A 15,527-nucleotide genomic window follows, 5' to 3' on the forward strand; every position below is an offset into this window, starting at 1 on the left:
CAAAGGTCAAAAAAAAAAAATGCAATTTTTGAAACCACGTGACCATCACTTTGCGCCCCATCCGCCTATTTAGTGAGCGAGATTTCAGGTGCATCGGTTTCCACGATGAAGAAGATAACACCTGCAGAAGAAAAATGGCGTGGAATCATTTGTACATTCTCAACCTATGAGGTCCTAAGGTACAGCTCAGGTGTCAAAGCTACCTGTTGGACCTATTTTCGATTTTAGGATTGATGTTAGTCATTTTCGAAGTCGCCGTGTTTCCACGTCACGTTAGGGTTGCCAACTGTCCCATATTAGCCGGGACATCCCGTATATTGGGCTATATTGGTTTGTTTCATACGGGACCTCAATTGTCCTATATATTGACTATTAACTCTTGTAAATACATCAAATACAGCACTCTACAGATCCTAGATCAGATAAAACGGCAGTGGCAGATCATGTGCCAATCACACCGCCTGTCATCCAATCACAGACCCCCTCACGCACATCAGTTGTATAGGCCTACAGCGCAAATGTGCAGAGTTCTGCAAAAAAAAGTGTGGAGAGGATTTTCTCTCTGAAGGCCATTAAATGGTCAGACTCAAGAAACAGATGCCGCACAGAGCTGATCACAAATGAACTTCAAATATCTGTAAACTGTGACTTGTCATGTAAAGACTTCTCTCTGGCTGTGCAAAAGGAAAAAAAAACTGATTGAGTCAGTCAAGAGCAGCAAAAAGCATGGAAAAAGCACATTTGGTGAGTCATACTCTTCTTTTGCATTAAATTTTTCTTTTGCCAGATTTTTGATGTAAAGAGCCAAACTGTGGTTTCTCAGAGGTTTATTCATATGAGGTTACATAATGATACAGTAAGGATTAAAGGGAATATACACACTTTCTGCATTTCCAGTTGAATCAGAATATGAATATACGCTGAATTCACACATCATGCTCACACCACCATGGCATCGTACACCTGTAGTTGGCAAAATGGCAACCCTAGTCAGATTCCTTGTGTTCAGGAAACTGTTCGGTACACATTTCATTAGTAGGAATTTTCCTGTAATGTAGCAGCAAGACATACAGGACCATTTGAAAAACGTGTGGTTTCAAAACATGAACACTTTGGAGGCTGAAAAGCTGACAATTAGGTACGAATGGATAGAAAGATGGACCATAAAAGCCTGCTAGCAAACATGGCTCTAGGCTTTTAACAACTGTTTGCCAAACATACAGCGGGAGCGGTCTACTTTTTAAACTTCCCAATCAAGCCATTCTCTCTGTTTTTAATGTTTGGACAAATATCGGCCATGTTGTCCTCAAAAATAACACTAATGCATCTCTGAAGATATTTATGAGGAGGTATACAGAATGTTGTGGACTTCAGTGTTGCTGTTTACTTACAGTGCCATGATAACCACTTGAAATTATCAATATGGAAAGACATTTTATGGTAAAAACTGAACTAAATATTAGCGGCTGTACAGTGTAAGGGCAGAGTGAACACTTCAGAAAAGTACTTAGTTTTGCCTGCGGTCGAGGCAGATGGCTGTCTCACATGAGTCATGTTCTGCTCCAGGTCTCTGCCTGTTTAAAGGAAGTTCTCCTTGCCATTGTAACTTGCTAAATGCTTCTAATGATGGATTAAGATGAGATCAGACCCAGTCCTGTCTGTATGATTGGACTTGATCTTATCCTGTCTTGATGCCGAGTCTTTGTTAATAATATAACAGAATACGGTCTCGACCAGCTCTGTTTGTAAAGCATCTTGAGATAACATTTGTTGTGAATTGGTGCTATGTAAATAAAGACTGATTGATTGATTGCCCTTTTTCAGAGTTTAACTTGGAGAGAAGGAATTTACTGGAGTATAATCTTCAAAGAGGGCCGAGTCGTTGTATGGACAGAAGGTGATGGTGAGTCTGGTCTTGTGTATTATCTGACCTTTTCTTGATCTACTGTCTTAAATTTCTCCAGAAATATTTTGTGTAACGTACTTAGCCCTTATCTTCCTCTGTGCTTCACAAACATTTAGAGGGATTCCTGTTTCTTACATCCATTCTTAAGGCTCATACGTAACGTAACAAAGTAATTGTACCTCAAGAAGAACAAAAACAGCTTAATTGCGAAAAATTCATATTTAATATTGCATGTGACATAAAACAGAAATTCTACTCTTTCTTATGAACTACAGATTTACAGCAATTTAAAGTGACATGTCTTTATTATAAAACCAACTGGTAAATAGAATTGAGCTTAAAAGAAACAATACATTTACAAAACATATTATACGGTTTATAAGGTGTCAAAAGAACATTACTGAAAAGTGCTTGGAATTAACTTATATTTCAAGATGCAAAGGTGAAATATTAATACATTTCACTGTGCTATACAAAAGAAACTTTGGCAGCCAATTCAACTTGTTTCTTTTTTAACTTTAATTTTTTTTTTTAAATTGACACACAACAAGCACACATACAGGTGATGTATTCCCTTTACACTTAATATTTACATATCATTAAGCCCATTCAACTTTTAATGTAAAATGTAATCAGATTTTTCTGGATTCATTGAGCTTAATTTGACTGTTTGGACTCATTAGACATAATATTTACCTATTATACATCCCTTTAATGTAAACTATAACTTTTGCATAGGATTGTTCAGTCTAGTCTTTTCCCCTAGAGCCATCACAACAGTAAACACGCACAATCAAATAACAATAACCATTCATGTGCAATACTGGTTACTTGTGCAATGACTCCTATCATGTGAAATATTTAAGCAAATATCTTCCCTACCTAACTGCATATTGGACGTTTGTTTTATATTATATTTGATATTGTATTATTTTTTTTATATGTATATATTTTCTACCTCTTTATATTTATACATGTTCTACACAAAAGCAGTGCTTCTTATTTATTGTCAACTATACAATGGCAAAAAAATGGCTATTCTCTTGTATAAAAAAAAGCTATAAAAAGTCAAGCTAAAAATGCAGTGAAGAGGACTGAATAACTGTGTTAGGCAGTCAGCGAGGGTATGTGTGTTGAATATTAAGGTTTGAAAAATGTGTTTGTCTCAAAGCTTGGCTTGTTGTACGGCTGTGCTTACTTGTTTATTCATTGTTTTGGTTCTTTCTTCCTGTGCTGGTTACCCATAACAGCAAATTTCATTTTACAGCATTACTAAAATAATATAAAATAATTATGTACTTTCTTCTCAACTTGACTTTTTTTTTTTTTACTTGACTTCTGTTTTTTACATTTTTGATAAAACACATTTTGTCTGTCCAAAAGAAAAAGTGTAAAAATGTGACTTTGCTGGTTTGCACCATTTTTTTCTTTTGTATAAAATCTTCGGAGACCTATCTTTCCTTTCATTTCTCAGTTATTTTCACTTCAGTCTTTCTTTTCCTCCGTCACCTCATAAGCTCTGTCTGCTGCTTGTCCCTGATGCTTAATTCCTTCCTCTCCTCCACCTGCGCCCTCCATGCTCAGGGTGTGGTACACCTCCTCTTTCCTCCCCTCTTTCTTCAGCGCTTCATACCCCCCCTCTCCTCCAACTGCCCCATGCATTTCCACGGTGTGATACACATCCTCTTTCACCCCCTCTCTCTTCAGCACTTCATACCCCCTCTCTTCTCCTACTGCCCCATGCTTTTCCACAGTATGGTACACCCCTTCTTGTATTTCCGCTTTCCTCAGTGCTTCATATTCACCGTCTTTCCTCTGTGTGCCAGGTGCCTCTGGGTGCAGGGTGTCGTACTCGCCCTCCCTACGTGACTTTTGCAACATCTCGTATTCGTTATTACCCTTGTTTCGGGAAGCTTGTGCCACATCCTCGTAGATTGGTGCTAAAATAATAATTAGAAAAAGGTTACATGATGCCTTCAGGATACTTACAAAAAGTGTGAACATGTAGTTCCATACCTTTTGGAGTTCTCTTCTTATACCACATATAACAAGCAAAAGCTGTGACTGCTAAACCTATTAGCAGCACCATGACCACAACCAGGAAAATTAACTTGATCGGAGATTGATCTGAAACAGATATGAAAACAAAAATGTTTAATCATCATGACTGTATTTTCCTGCTTGTACTTAGAAGCAGGGTTTGCGGTGGAAAAGACCTGGACCTAAAGTAATGGCTAAACAAGTAGAATGTTCCCCTTTTGTGGCCATTGAAACTGAGCAGCAGTGCAGCTTTTTTAATACACTGTTGCAGATTTTATTTATTTTGGTACTTTTGATTTCAGTATCCTGGAAATTGCTGACATTTCAGATTTACTGTGTCTTTCCTGTTTATGGGGAATCATTTTACTGATATACACACACACACACACACACACACACACACACACACACACACACACACACACACACACACACACGCACGTATAACGAAGGATTTAAAAAAAACACTTAAAAGGTGTCCCAGTACAGTAACACATAATCCCTTAAACAGTATTTTAGCTGACTGTCAAGCCATGCAGTGGTTAGCTAGTTAATGGTGCAGATTTACTGTCCATGCTCATGCCGTCCCTCTGCTTTACTCACACACTTTTGCTGATGGTTTATAAAGCCCTGAATGGTTAAGGCCCAAAATACATTGCTGATCTGCGGCTACTTTATGAACCACCTCGACCTCTGAGGTCATCAGGTACTGGTCTGCTTTCAGTCCCTAGAGTCAGAACAAAACATGGTGAAGCAGCGTTTAGTCATTATGCACCACATATCTGGAACACACTCCCTGAAAGCTGCAGGTCTGCTCCAACTCTGACCTCTTTTCAATCAAAGACTAAGACTTTTTTATTTGCCACTGCCTCCCTATCTTAGCTTATTTTAACTCACCTTAACCAAATTTATTTTTAACATATTTCTAATTTTCCGTTTCCGTTTTATTATATTTGTCATTTTAATTGTGTTCTTTTATGATTGTCTGAATGTTTCCAATGCTTTTAATGTTTTAATGTAAAGCACATTGAGTTGCCCTTGTGTATGAAATGCGCTAAACAAATAAAGTTGCCTTCCCTTGATACTACTCTAGCCTGCTTTACTGCAGATGTGTTTTTGCATTATTAGTTTATGATTGTTAAGACACGCCATGTCAGTAACAACAAGCCTCGTGAACACACGCATCACCTGTTGTTGCTGGTGAAACTTTTTATAACATAAGTTATGTTGTAGTATGACTCAATAAAAATGTACTGCTGATGAAACTGTCACATACAGGTAAAGAAGAAAGCAAAGAGAGAGATCGCTGTGTGACAGGTGCAGACTGAGTGTGTAAGTTTGTGTGTTTGTGTGTGGAGAGGAGTACAGATTAGAAACAGATTGAGAAGATTAAAGTCATTTGTGAACAGACAACAGCATACGTAAGAAAGTATAGCCAACATAGTGAGCATAGCAGAAAACCTAACATAATTTAAATAGGGTTGAGTATTTCTCAAAATGCTTTTGATACACCACCACATAGGATTTATTATAGGTGGAACATACATTTTAAGCCCCAATAATTCATGTGTCTTTAATTTTTGGATGGCCAAAATTGTGACTGTTATTACAAATTAAATTAATGGTGCAGCACTAATCCCCTTTTTAAAGAAATTGTGTCAGCATGTCCAGGTTTCTGTTAAGTATTCAAAGTCTCTAAGCGGAAGCTGAGACAACAAAAACAACATCAAGATTATTTTAGCAGACTTTAAAAGCTCCCCACAGAATCCCAGAAAGTCCATTAGCAGGAACTTACAAGCATAACCATTGCTGAGAAGAGACCTCCCGTTGCGCCACACAGCTCTACATGCATAAGTACCACTCTCTTTTGGCATCAAGTATCCTTTATCAGAGCCTAAAGGTACCCATGGCTGATCCTCATCACTCTTGTGGTACCAGCGATAGGAGTTTTTGCTGGGGCATGACGGACAAGAACACGACATGCCAAGGTTTTCAGAGAGGTACGCTCTTATCGGAGGCACTGAAAAGAACAAATAAGAAGATAGATGTAAAAGAGAGAAACATAGACGTGTGTTTACACATTATCTCACATACCTTGAACGAGCACATCTTGATCATCAGACTCCTCTTTGTATGGGGGCCCAGCAGTTCGGCCTCTGTATGTGAAGGTGGACTCGCACTTATAGCTTCCCCCTAGAGATTCTGTCACACTTGGGATATTGTAGGTTGGACTGGCACCACCCTGTATGGTTTTGTTGTCTTTGTAGAAAACAGTGTGACTGATCTGATCCGTGCCCCAGACAAGACACCTGAGAGTCAGTCTCTCCCCGACCAAAGCAGGCAGAGGGTACATTTCCAGGGATAACTTTTTCTCTGAAACAAAATGGTTAAGATTATATCAGTTTTATTCCTGTAACTTAAGAGACTAAAATATATATTGTTTAGGCTAATAGTGGATTCATACTTGGATTACACACTTGTATTTTAATTTAAAAGTAGTTTATTGATTTATATTCCAAACAGCTACAGCTGATCTTTAACACAATGTAACAAATCGTGGTGTCAAAATATTACAATGTGGAATTCATTAATTTAACAGCTTTGGTTTATTTTGTTGATAAGAAAGCTTATGAAAAATATGTTATTGTTTTAATATTGTAAAATAAAGTGCTGTCTTGGGCCGGTAAAGACTGCTGTAACTGTCCTGGCTTAGACCATCTTTCATTTGTATCAGTCAAACACAAGCTATGGAATCATGGATGCAGAAAAAAGAGTTTTAGACAGAATAATTTGATATTATTTTTAGAAAACAATTATATTGGATAAGTAGATTTTAAAATATCGAAAAAAAATACTTTGCATTATTGAATGGTTTCTATAGTAGAAGAAATATAGCAGTATGTATGACAAAGCATTAAAGCACAGTATGCCCACCTGAGGTCCTGATTGTGATTTGGTTACTTCTGTTTTGTTCAGTTCCATCACTACACCAAAAAATGGTTTCAGGGGCAGTGAGACGCGCTGGTTGAAAATCTAGCCTGAGATTGTTCTCCTTCACCCTCAACCCTATCTTCTTTGTCTTGGTTCCCCCTCCCCTGTAGAACCAGCATTTCCATCCCTCCAGACCATCTTCATTATGGAGACTCAGGATGACTGACCCCCCGACCTGCATCACTGGCTGGCCTGTCACGATGGTGAGTGAGGCAGTGGGAATGTAGTCTGAATGGTAAACAAAAATGATTATGATCCCTTAATGCCACCCTGATTTCAAGGGGTACTACATTTGTTTATGCGTAACACTTACCCAGGACATTAATATTGACACTGTCACTCTTTTCCCCGTTGCTTTCACAATGATAAAGGCCTGAGTGCCTCTGGGTAGCGGCTGCTATCTTATAGGTTTTACTTGTCGTCCTTTGTTGCATGTCATTCAAGTACCATTGAACTCCGTTCTCACTTGCACTCCCATTGCAGCTCAAGTGAAATGAGTCCCCAGAGAATGCCTGGTTAACAGGTAGGATTGGGTACACAGAAACTAAAGATGCAGGGGACAGGGGACAAGAAAAGATTAAGTAAAACGCTCTAATGTAGGTGCTGACAAAATGAATGTCCCTACAATAAATTGCAAAGAGGTGTTGAGCATTGGTATTGCTGCCACCTAGTGACAGATCACAGCAGATATAGATGGTAATAGAAAGGAGATGTAAACTTGACATCTGTTGCAGATGTGCGAACACTGATTACCTTTCAGCCCTTGCTGACATCTGGCCTGGAGCACGAACACTGCAACGAAATCAAGAAAGATTTCCAACTTAAATTCAAAGAAAACTAAATGATACACAGCTTACATTCATTTCCACTATGTAAGCAAACAAGACAGAGCCAAATAAAAACTATTGACAAAAGAAGTTAAAGTCATTTTGGAATCATTTTATATAAATACATTTAACTTCTGACACAAAAGTGAGCCCAAACCTCTCGCTCAGTTTTAGTCGATGCAGTTTCTGTATACAAGAGCTACCTCCTGTACTACTTTTTTCTCTCTCACACAATGATTATCGCTGCTCTTGGAAAATAACATAAGATAGTTTTGCTTCATACCAGGTTGACATTGTGAATGGCATGTGGTTTATCCCGTCTGTCTGTTTGCCTGTAGCCTGTATGTGTGTTTGTGATATACACAACACAATTCAAACAAAATGCAGCAAAGACATTTTTAGCATTATTTATACATAATTTATACATTTTGTATATAATTTAATATTCATTTTCAATTGATGGAATACACTATTTATTTTTGAAATTATCATTGAAATGCAGATATAACCCATGATTTGTGAACCAAGGAGCCTCTTTGAGATGAAAATTCTAATCCAGTATCCTTACAAGCATAGAAGGGCCAATGTCTGTATATATGTGCATCACTGTTAGAATATATCAACTTTAATTCTAATTCAGCAGCTGAAAGTAACATGCTCTTTAGCTTGTATAAATTACTTTTTCCAACTAACATAAGGAGAAAATGTTAACTTGCACAATCACAGCTACATCAAACACCTGGCTTATTTTGCTAAAGTTTTGATTTAGGATAAAAATGTTCAGTCATAATCAGAGGTGCACCGATTGACAGGCTGGTGACCAGAATTGGAGGATTTTTAGCCTGTTCAGTTGTTATTGATGACTGACCTCTCAATTTTATATTATATCACTATAATCTGTACCAATTACAGATTAACACAGCCGCATGTTTCCTGCTATGCACACTAACATTAACTTGACAGTTACACACACATACAAACTAACGTGTCAGCAGTGTGGACGTGAGGTGCCCGTCAGCAGAGACAAAAACAAAAATATGGCCCACTGGGGCACAAACAAAGATCGTTGACCAGCACAATCATTTTGTACATTCATGAGAATATGATGCAAAGATCTATTTGAACCAGTGGAGGTCTCATCAATGTGACACGGCTGTCTCTGTGTATCTGTGAACAGAGGTGTGCTGCATGTATTTCATGGCATTGAGAGAGTTGTAAAGAGCCAATCCAGACTTTACTATCAAACAATCAGTGTTTGTTTCATGTCCATATGTATGTGCCCGTTCCCTCTCCCTCTCTCTCCCTCGGGCTGGGCAGTACAGAATATTAAAACAATGATATATAAATAAATATCACTTCTTCGATTACAGTGAGAACCTTAAATAATAATAATAAAAAAAGCTTTATCTGCCATGAGACGTTTCACTGTGCAAGAGATATTAAAGATAAATGCGTATCATTAATTATCGTATATACAAGTAATATAAGGACTAGGAATAGGACTCATGAGGTGAGGGAGAAAGAGGCAAACAGCTAAGAGACTGAAGGAAAAAGTGCAATCAGTGAAATAGTCATCAAGATTGGTAATTCATAACTCCTGCAGGGATGGCGGAGAAAACGACTCTCCTTCTTTAATTTGATTTATTATGGTACATTTATTTGATTAGGACAATGTATATTTATCAGCGTTTTAGCGCTATGCATCAATGTAAATGTAGATATGACATGATTAGGATAATTGTAAAACCCTAAACATTTTCTGGGGGGAACAGTCAATGATTTATCATCAACATCAAGTTGACTTTTCCTCAAAGAAAAGTTACAAATAACTTTTTTTAATGTCAATAGTAGTTCTTCAGACAGAAAATTCAGATTTGGTCAAAATTGGACTCGGCAGGGTGCCGTTGGCATAGCGGTCTAAGCGCGCCTCATTTACAGAGGCTATAGTCCTTGCTGCAGATGTTGCTGGTTCAACTCCCGGCCTTGACTTTTGCTGCCTGTCAATAAAGGCGAAAATGCCAAATAGATATATATGTGTAAAAAAGAAATTGGACTCTGCAGGTCAGACCTTGTAAAATTGGAAATTATTATTTGCCACAAAAACTGGAAAAAGTGCGACTTGAGGTGATATTTACCTCAATCAACAAATGACAGAAGTAGATGAATATTCAATTCTTTCAAAATACTTAAACTATGGGCTGCTTTACATTGGGTTGAAAAACGTAAAACCTTTTTTGTATTACTTAAAATAAATATCTTTATAATAGAATAGATATATAAAACATAAATTACCACATTGAAATCAAAAGCACTGTACATTGCATCGATATGTTTTAACCACTGTTGGTCCTGAGATATTAAAAGCGCTCTGCTTCTCTCTGATCTGTGGCTGTTTTTCAATGCTGGAAGGTTTACTGATGAGGGTAAGACATCTTAACTAAAGGCATCTACGTTTTTTTTCTTGTTTTATTAAATGAAAAGCTATTCATAATAACTCAGTTAAATAAAGGAAAATTCCAACATTTTTAAAAGGTCAAAAAGGCCCTTACTTAAAGTGTCACAAGAGACCTCCGTCAAGGTCTTACCCTAAGCCTTGAGTTCGAACCCCTCATACATGTCGCAATGGGAAAGGTGATACCGTGTTACACAAATACACAACACACTCTTGTTGAGCTATCAAACCTGACTTCATTCTAGCTGAAAGGAACTGAATAATTTGGATCCTTCTTACCTGCCAGAAGCAGCAGTAACTGTATTCCTCCCCTCATCTCTCTGCTCACAGTCACTCACAGAGCAGGAACAGAAACACAATGATTCAGGCAGAGAAATGACAAGATACTAAGACTGACTATTTTAAGTATCCACCCAATGATGAGGAAGTTAGAGGGATAAAAGGTGTTGCAAGCAGAAAAAAGCAGCGTGCATTTCAGTCTTTAATGTAGCAATATTTCTCCTTAGTACTTTTCCAGATAGTGTACTGAAAGCTGTCTTCAATGAATTTGATTAACACATTTCAAGTTATGACAGAGCAAGAAGAAACTAAAGAAACTGTAGCCAGACAAGACTGTTTCGATGTAAAGTGAGCTTTGACATCTAGTGCTGCACACAAGACTCAACTTAAAAAACATATGACACAAATGAATCCTAGACAGGATGAATTCAAAGAAAACAAAAGGAAAGTGAGGTAGAAGCTTAAGAAATACCTCCTTAATGAAGTCCTGTAAACCTTCAAGGAGGGCAGTAAAATGTTCTTAGTTATATTTTGTAATATAGACAAATGCGAACAAAACGCTACAGCACAAAGGTGAACTGAAAAAGAAAGTATGAAAGAAGATTACTGACCATGACACGCCAATGTGACTCAAAAGCAAACCAAACACTCTGGATTAATCAACAGCCAAATCTATGTTGTACACTAAGATAACCCAAGCCAAACACAGACATCAAACTATAAATTGAGACTGGACTAAGAGCTAAACAGCTGTTTTATGTGAAACAACAGATTGACTCAGCATGTTGAGCAGGCCGGTGCAGAAGCTCCAGGGCCTGAATGAAAGGCACTGACAGAACATGACAAAACAATCCCAACTAAGGGCCTGAGTTCTTCCTATAGAAGTTGTGATATTAATGATAAATTCATTATAAAGACATTAAAGTGTCACTTATTTTGTGGTAAAAAAATACTCAGAAAGATTTATTGACTCCTTCAGAATGTAAATGTCAGTTAATAAAAGTCCCCTTAGAGCAGGTGAACCCTCAAAGAGACCAGAACCAGTGATGCATTTGGGAACCACTAATTATGAAAGTTTGATATTTCTGAAAGATTTAGTGACAAACAGTTTTTTCAGGTTGATGTTGAGAGAACTATGTCAGTCTTTTAAAACTAAAATTGACAGTTGTTTTTATTTGTCTCCTTCTAATACTTGTATTATGTCCCAGCTGACCGCTGATATAATGACTTCACATGAAAGTGTACTTTTCTAATCCACAGCATCTGTACTAATGAGGGGCATGCAATGACATTTTGGGACATGCGGGTCTGCAAACAAAACAACAGCTCAGTTTTTAGATGTATAATGCCTTTTTCTTTGACTAATGAGGATGTATCGCTCTTGATTCTTGAAATGCTATTGTCTGCAGGCTTAAAGCATTTAAATGCATTTTAATATCTCAAACTTCTAAAACAGTGTCTTTATGCTTCTTTTTTGCCTCCATAGGTTCTATTGCAGTTGTTATAACTATTCAGAATTGACTGCATAATTCAGAACTACTTACGGTTTGGTTTCTGAGAAATAAAAGGAGAAGCTGCAGTGGTCAAGCCATGACAGAAACCGAAACCAGATAAGTCATATGAAGTTTCTGGCGGCAGCTGACACCACAAAGGGGTACAAAGGAGACAGACTGAGAAGCTCAGAGACATTTATTTATGATTTCAAATGATGCCTTTCAATCACTGATCAACCATCAGTAGTTATCAGTAAGAAGTGAAGTTGTCTGTGCATGTTCAGATGCAGCACTGTGGCTGGAAAAGGAAGATGATGTAATACTACAGAGCTAATTGTTGGTGTGGTGCTTCATCAGTTGGTTGTGTGCAGGTCATCTCAGGACACTGTGGCTTTTGGGTGAGAATGAGATACTGCTGATTCAGATAAAGACTGAAGATATGTGTTATTCCAGTCAGCAACTTCTGCCTTCTGGAAATGTGGGTGAGAAAATGACTCAAACTTTAATAAATGTAAACATAACCTTGCATGCAGGGTTAGTGGTTAACACATCTCAAAGATATAAGAAGAAACATGTCGGTCTCAAAGCTAGTCTGCTGAAATGGCACAAAGTTATACAACCATGATGTGGCACATGGCGAACCATGTGCTGTTTCTGTTTATTTGGCTTACTTCTCAGAATCAAGTACAGTTTTATTTTGCTGTGTGGACATTTAAGACGTCACCTAGCAACACGTTTGCAAAGTTTTGAGAGGTGAAGACGTATCTTGTGCAATTACTTTCTTGGAACTATGTTTAGACTGGTTAACAGAACATTGGTGAAACAGTGTACAGTCATGGCCAAAAGTTTTGAGAATGACACAAATATTACATTTTCACAAAGTCTGCTGCTTCAGGGTTTTTAGGGGTTTTTGTCAGATGTTTCTATGGTATAATGAAATACAATTAGAAGCATTTCATAAGTATCAAAAGCTTTTATTGAGAATTACACAGAATTCATGCAATAAGTCAATATTTGCAGTGTTGACCCTTCTTTTTCAAGACCTCTGCAATTCTCCCTGGCATGCTGTCAATCAACTTCTGGACCAAATCCTGACTGATGGCGGTCCATTCTTGCATAATCAATGCTTGGAGTTTGTCAGAATTTGTGGGTTTTTGATTGTCCACCTGCCTCTTGAGGATTGACCACAAGTTCTCAATGGGATTAAGATCCGGGGAGTTTCCTGGCCAAGGGCCCAAAATCTTAATCTTTTGTTCCCCGAGCCATTTTGTTATGACTTTTGCTTTATGGCAAGGTGCTCCATTATGCTGGAAAAGGCAATCTTCATCACCAAACTGCCCTTAGATGGTTGGGAGAAGTTGCTCTCGGAGGACGTTCTGGTACCATTCTTTATTCATGGCTGTGTTTTTAGGCAAGATTGTGAGAGAGCCCACTCCCTTGACCGAAAAGCAACCCCACACATGAATGGTCTCAGGATGCTTCACTGTTGGCAAGAGACAGGACCGATGGTAGCGCTCACCTCGTCTTCTCCGAACAAGCCTTCCTCCAGATGCCCCAAACAATCGGAAAGGGGATTCATCAGAGAAAATGACTTTACCCCAGTCCTCAGCAGTCCAGTCCCTGTACCTTCTGCAGAATATCAGTCTGTCCCTGATGTTTTTACTGCAGAGAAGTGGCTTCTTTGCTGCCCTCCTTGACACCAGGCCTTCCTCCAAAAGTCTTCGCCTCACTGTGCGTGCAGATGCACTCACACCTGCCTGCTGCCATTCCTGAGCAAGCTCTGCACTGGTGGCGGCCCGATCCCGCAGCTGTAACACCTTCAGGAGACGGTCCTGGCGCTTGCTGGACTTTCTTGGGCGCCCTGGAGCCTGTTTGGCAACAATTGAACCTCTCTCCTTGAAGTTCTTGATAATTGGATAGACGGTTGACTGAGGTGCAATCTTACTCGCTGCTATAAACTTCCCTGTTAGGCCCTTTTTGTGCAATGCAATGATGGCTGCACGTGTTTCCTTGCAGGTAACCATGGCTAACAGATGAGGAACAATGGTGTCATGCACCATCTTCCTTTTAAAGTGTCCAGTCACTCAATCATGACAGATTGATCGCCAGCCTTGTCCTCATCAACACCCACACCTGTGTTAATGTGTGTGACACCTGTGTGTCATTGAAATTATGTTAGCTGGTCCTTTTGTGGCAGGGCTGAAATGCAGTGGAAATGTGTTTTTGGTGATAAAGTTCATTTTCAAGGCAAAGAGGGACTTTGCAATTAATTGCAGTTGAGCTGATCACTCCTCATAACATTCTGGAGTATATGCAAATTGCCATTATAAAAACTGAAAAAGCAGACTTTGTGAAAATTAATAGTTGTGTCATTCTCAAAACTTTTGGCCATGACTGTATGTTGAGGCAGAGATGAGATTCAAAATTAGTTATGGTGGATAGAGGCCAATGTTTTACAGTTTAAAAGTTTAGTGAGGTCCCAGTCAGTTACATGAAGCTGCCACCAGAGTCCAGCAGTGCACCAGTTTTTCTGATGAATACATGTGAATGAGGCCCTGCAGCAGGTCTGAGCCCATATTTCCTGCAGGCTCTGCCACTGATAGTACAGTAAGCTGCACATTGTGTTTCGGGCTTTGAGTTTGAGAGCACTATTTATTAAAAATGGCTTTAATGCTAAAGTTAGATTAAAGCTCCTGTGAACATATTTTTTTAACTTGTTACAAAATAGTTTGAAATTCATACTGATGCCTCTGTGTGACCTAGTGCAGCACATGAGACCATCAGTGACATGATTCATGTTTATATTGTTAATTTAAACACTTGTGCCGAAGGGTAGAGTTCAAATGTATTTAACTGCATCGAAAATCATTTCGGTACATTTTCCAAAGCAAAGATTCTTGATGAGGGATATGTTCAAAGACAGTAGGATGAGATTTTTTTGTTAGAAAACACTACCTACACATGTACAGGTCAAAATCAGCAAAGAAAAAAATGAGACACCTCTTTTGTTCATACTCAAAACAAACTGAAAGTTCCACACAGGAGCTTTAATCTAAGTTTTTTTTTAAACTTGTATTTTAAATTATTGCAGTTGAATTGTAAAAACATCACTTCATGTTCTTTCTGTGTCTTCCACTGCTTTTCTTCGTTCCTCTCACAGACTATATTTCACCCAAAGCAAAGAACCTACACTCACTAAAACACACAAGGAAAAGAAAATTATAGCCAGCATAATCTTACTACTGTTTGCTCCATCTGCCCGTGACCCACTTTTCTCTCCTTGCCTTTGGCATGAGAGCCGCTAACACAGAGAGCTACAGGAAAGCTGGTTTCTCAGAACAAGGTTTTTTAGCTGTGAAACGAGGAGTGTGGTGAATGTACACCATGCAGAGGTGCACCATTAAAGGTGAGCACCCACTACAGCTCTTATCAAGGGTTTAAATGCAGGTGTCATGACGTCCTTAAAGGTTTGATCCAGCAGGATTCATGTACAGCTCTGCTTTTAAAGAGAGCACTACTGTGTGCATTAACGTATTTTA

General features: G+C 38.5%; 1 protein-coding gene and 1 long non-coding RNA gene across 2 annotated transcripts; one reads left to right on the forward strand and one right to left on the reverse strand.

Annotated features, from left to right (window-relative positions):
• Positions 1-695: 695 nt before the first annotated feature.
• LOC117830243 lies at positions 696-7,841 on the forward strand. The gene is made up of 4 exons (XR_004634748.1): positions 696-744; positions 1,825-1,903; positions 7,048-7,140; positions 7,421-7,841. It is a non-coding gene; the product is annotated as an uncharacterized LOC117830243 (long non-coding RNA).
• Positions 3,311-10,579, reverse strand: LOC117830239. The gene is made up of 8 exons (XM_034708275.1): positions 10,496-10,579; positions 7,691-7,729; positions 7,251-7,481; positions 6,881-7,165; positions 6,041-6,319; positions 5,742-5,966; positions 3,923-4,033; positions 3,311-3,846 (listed from the first exon to the last, which is right to left on the reverse strand). Exons 1-8 carry the CDS (start codon positions 10,530-10,532, stop codon positions 3,392-3,394), a joined length of 1,662 nt encoding a protein of 553 aa, XP_034564166.1. The 5' UTR covers positions 10,533-10,579; the 3' UTR covers positions 3,311-3,391.
• Between the last annotated feature and the right edge of the window lie 4,948 nt (positions 10,580-15,527).

This window comes from Notolabrus celidotus, chromosome 18 (assembly GCF_009762535.1).
Source record: "Notolabrus celidotus isolate fNotCel1 chromosome 18, fNotCel1.pri, whole genome shotgun sequence".
Taxonomy (NCBI): Eukaryota; Metazoa; Chordata; class Actinopteri; order Labriformes; family Labridae; genus Notolabrus; species Notolabrus celidotus.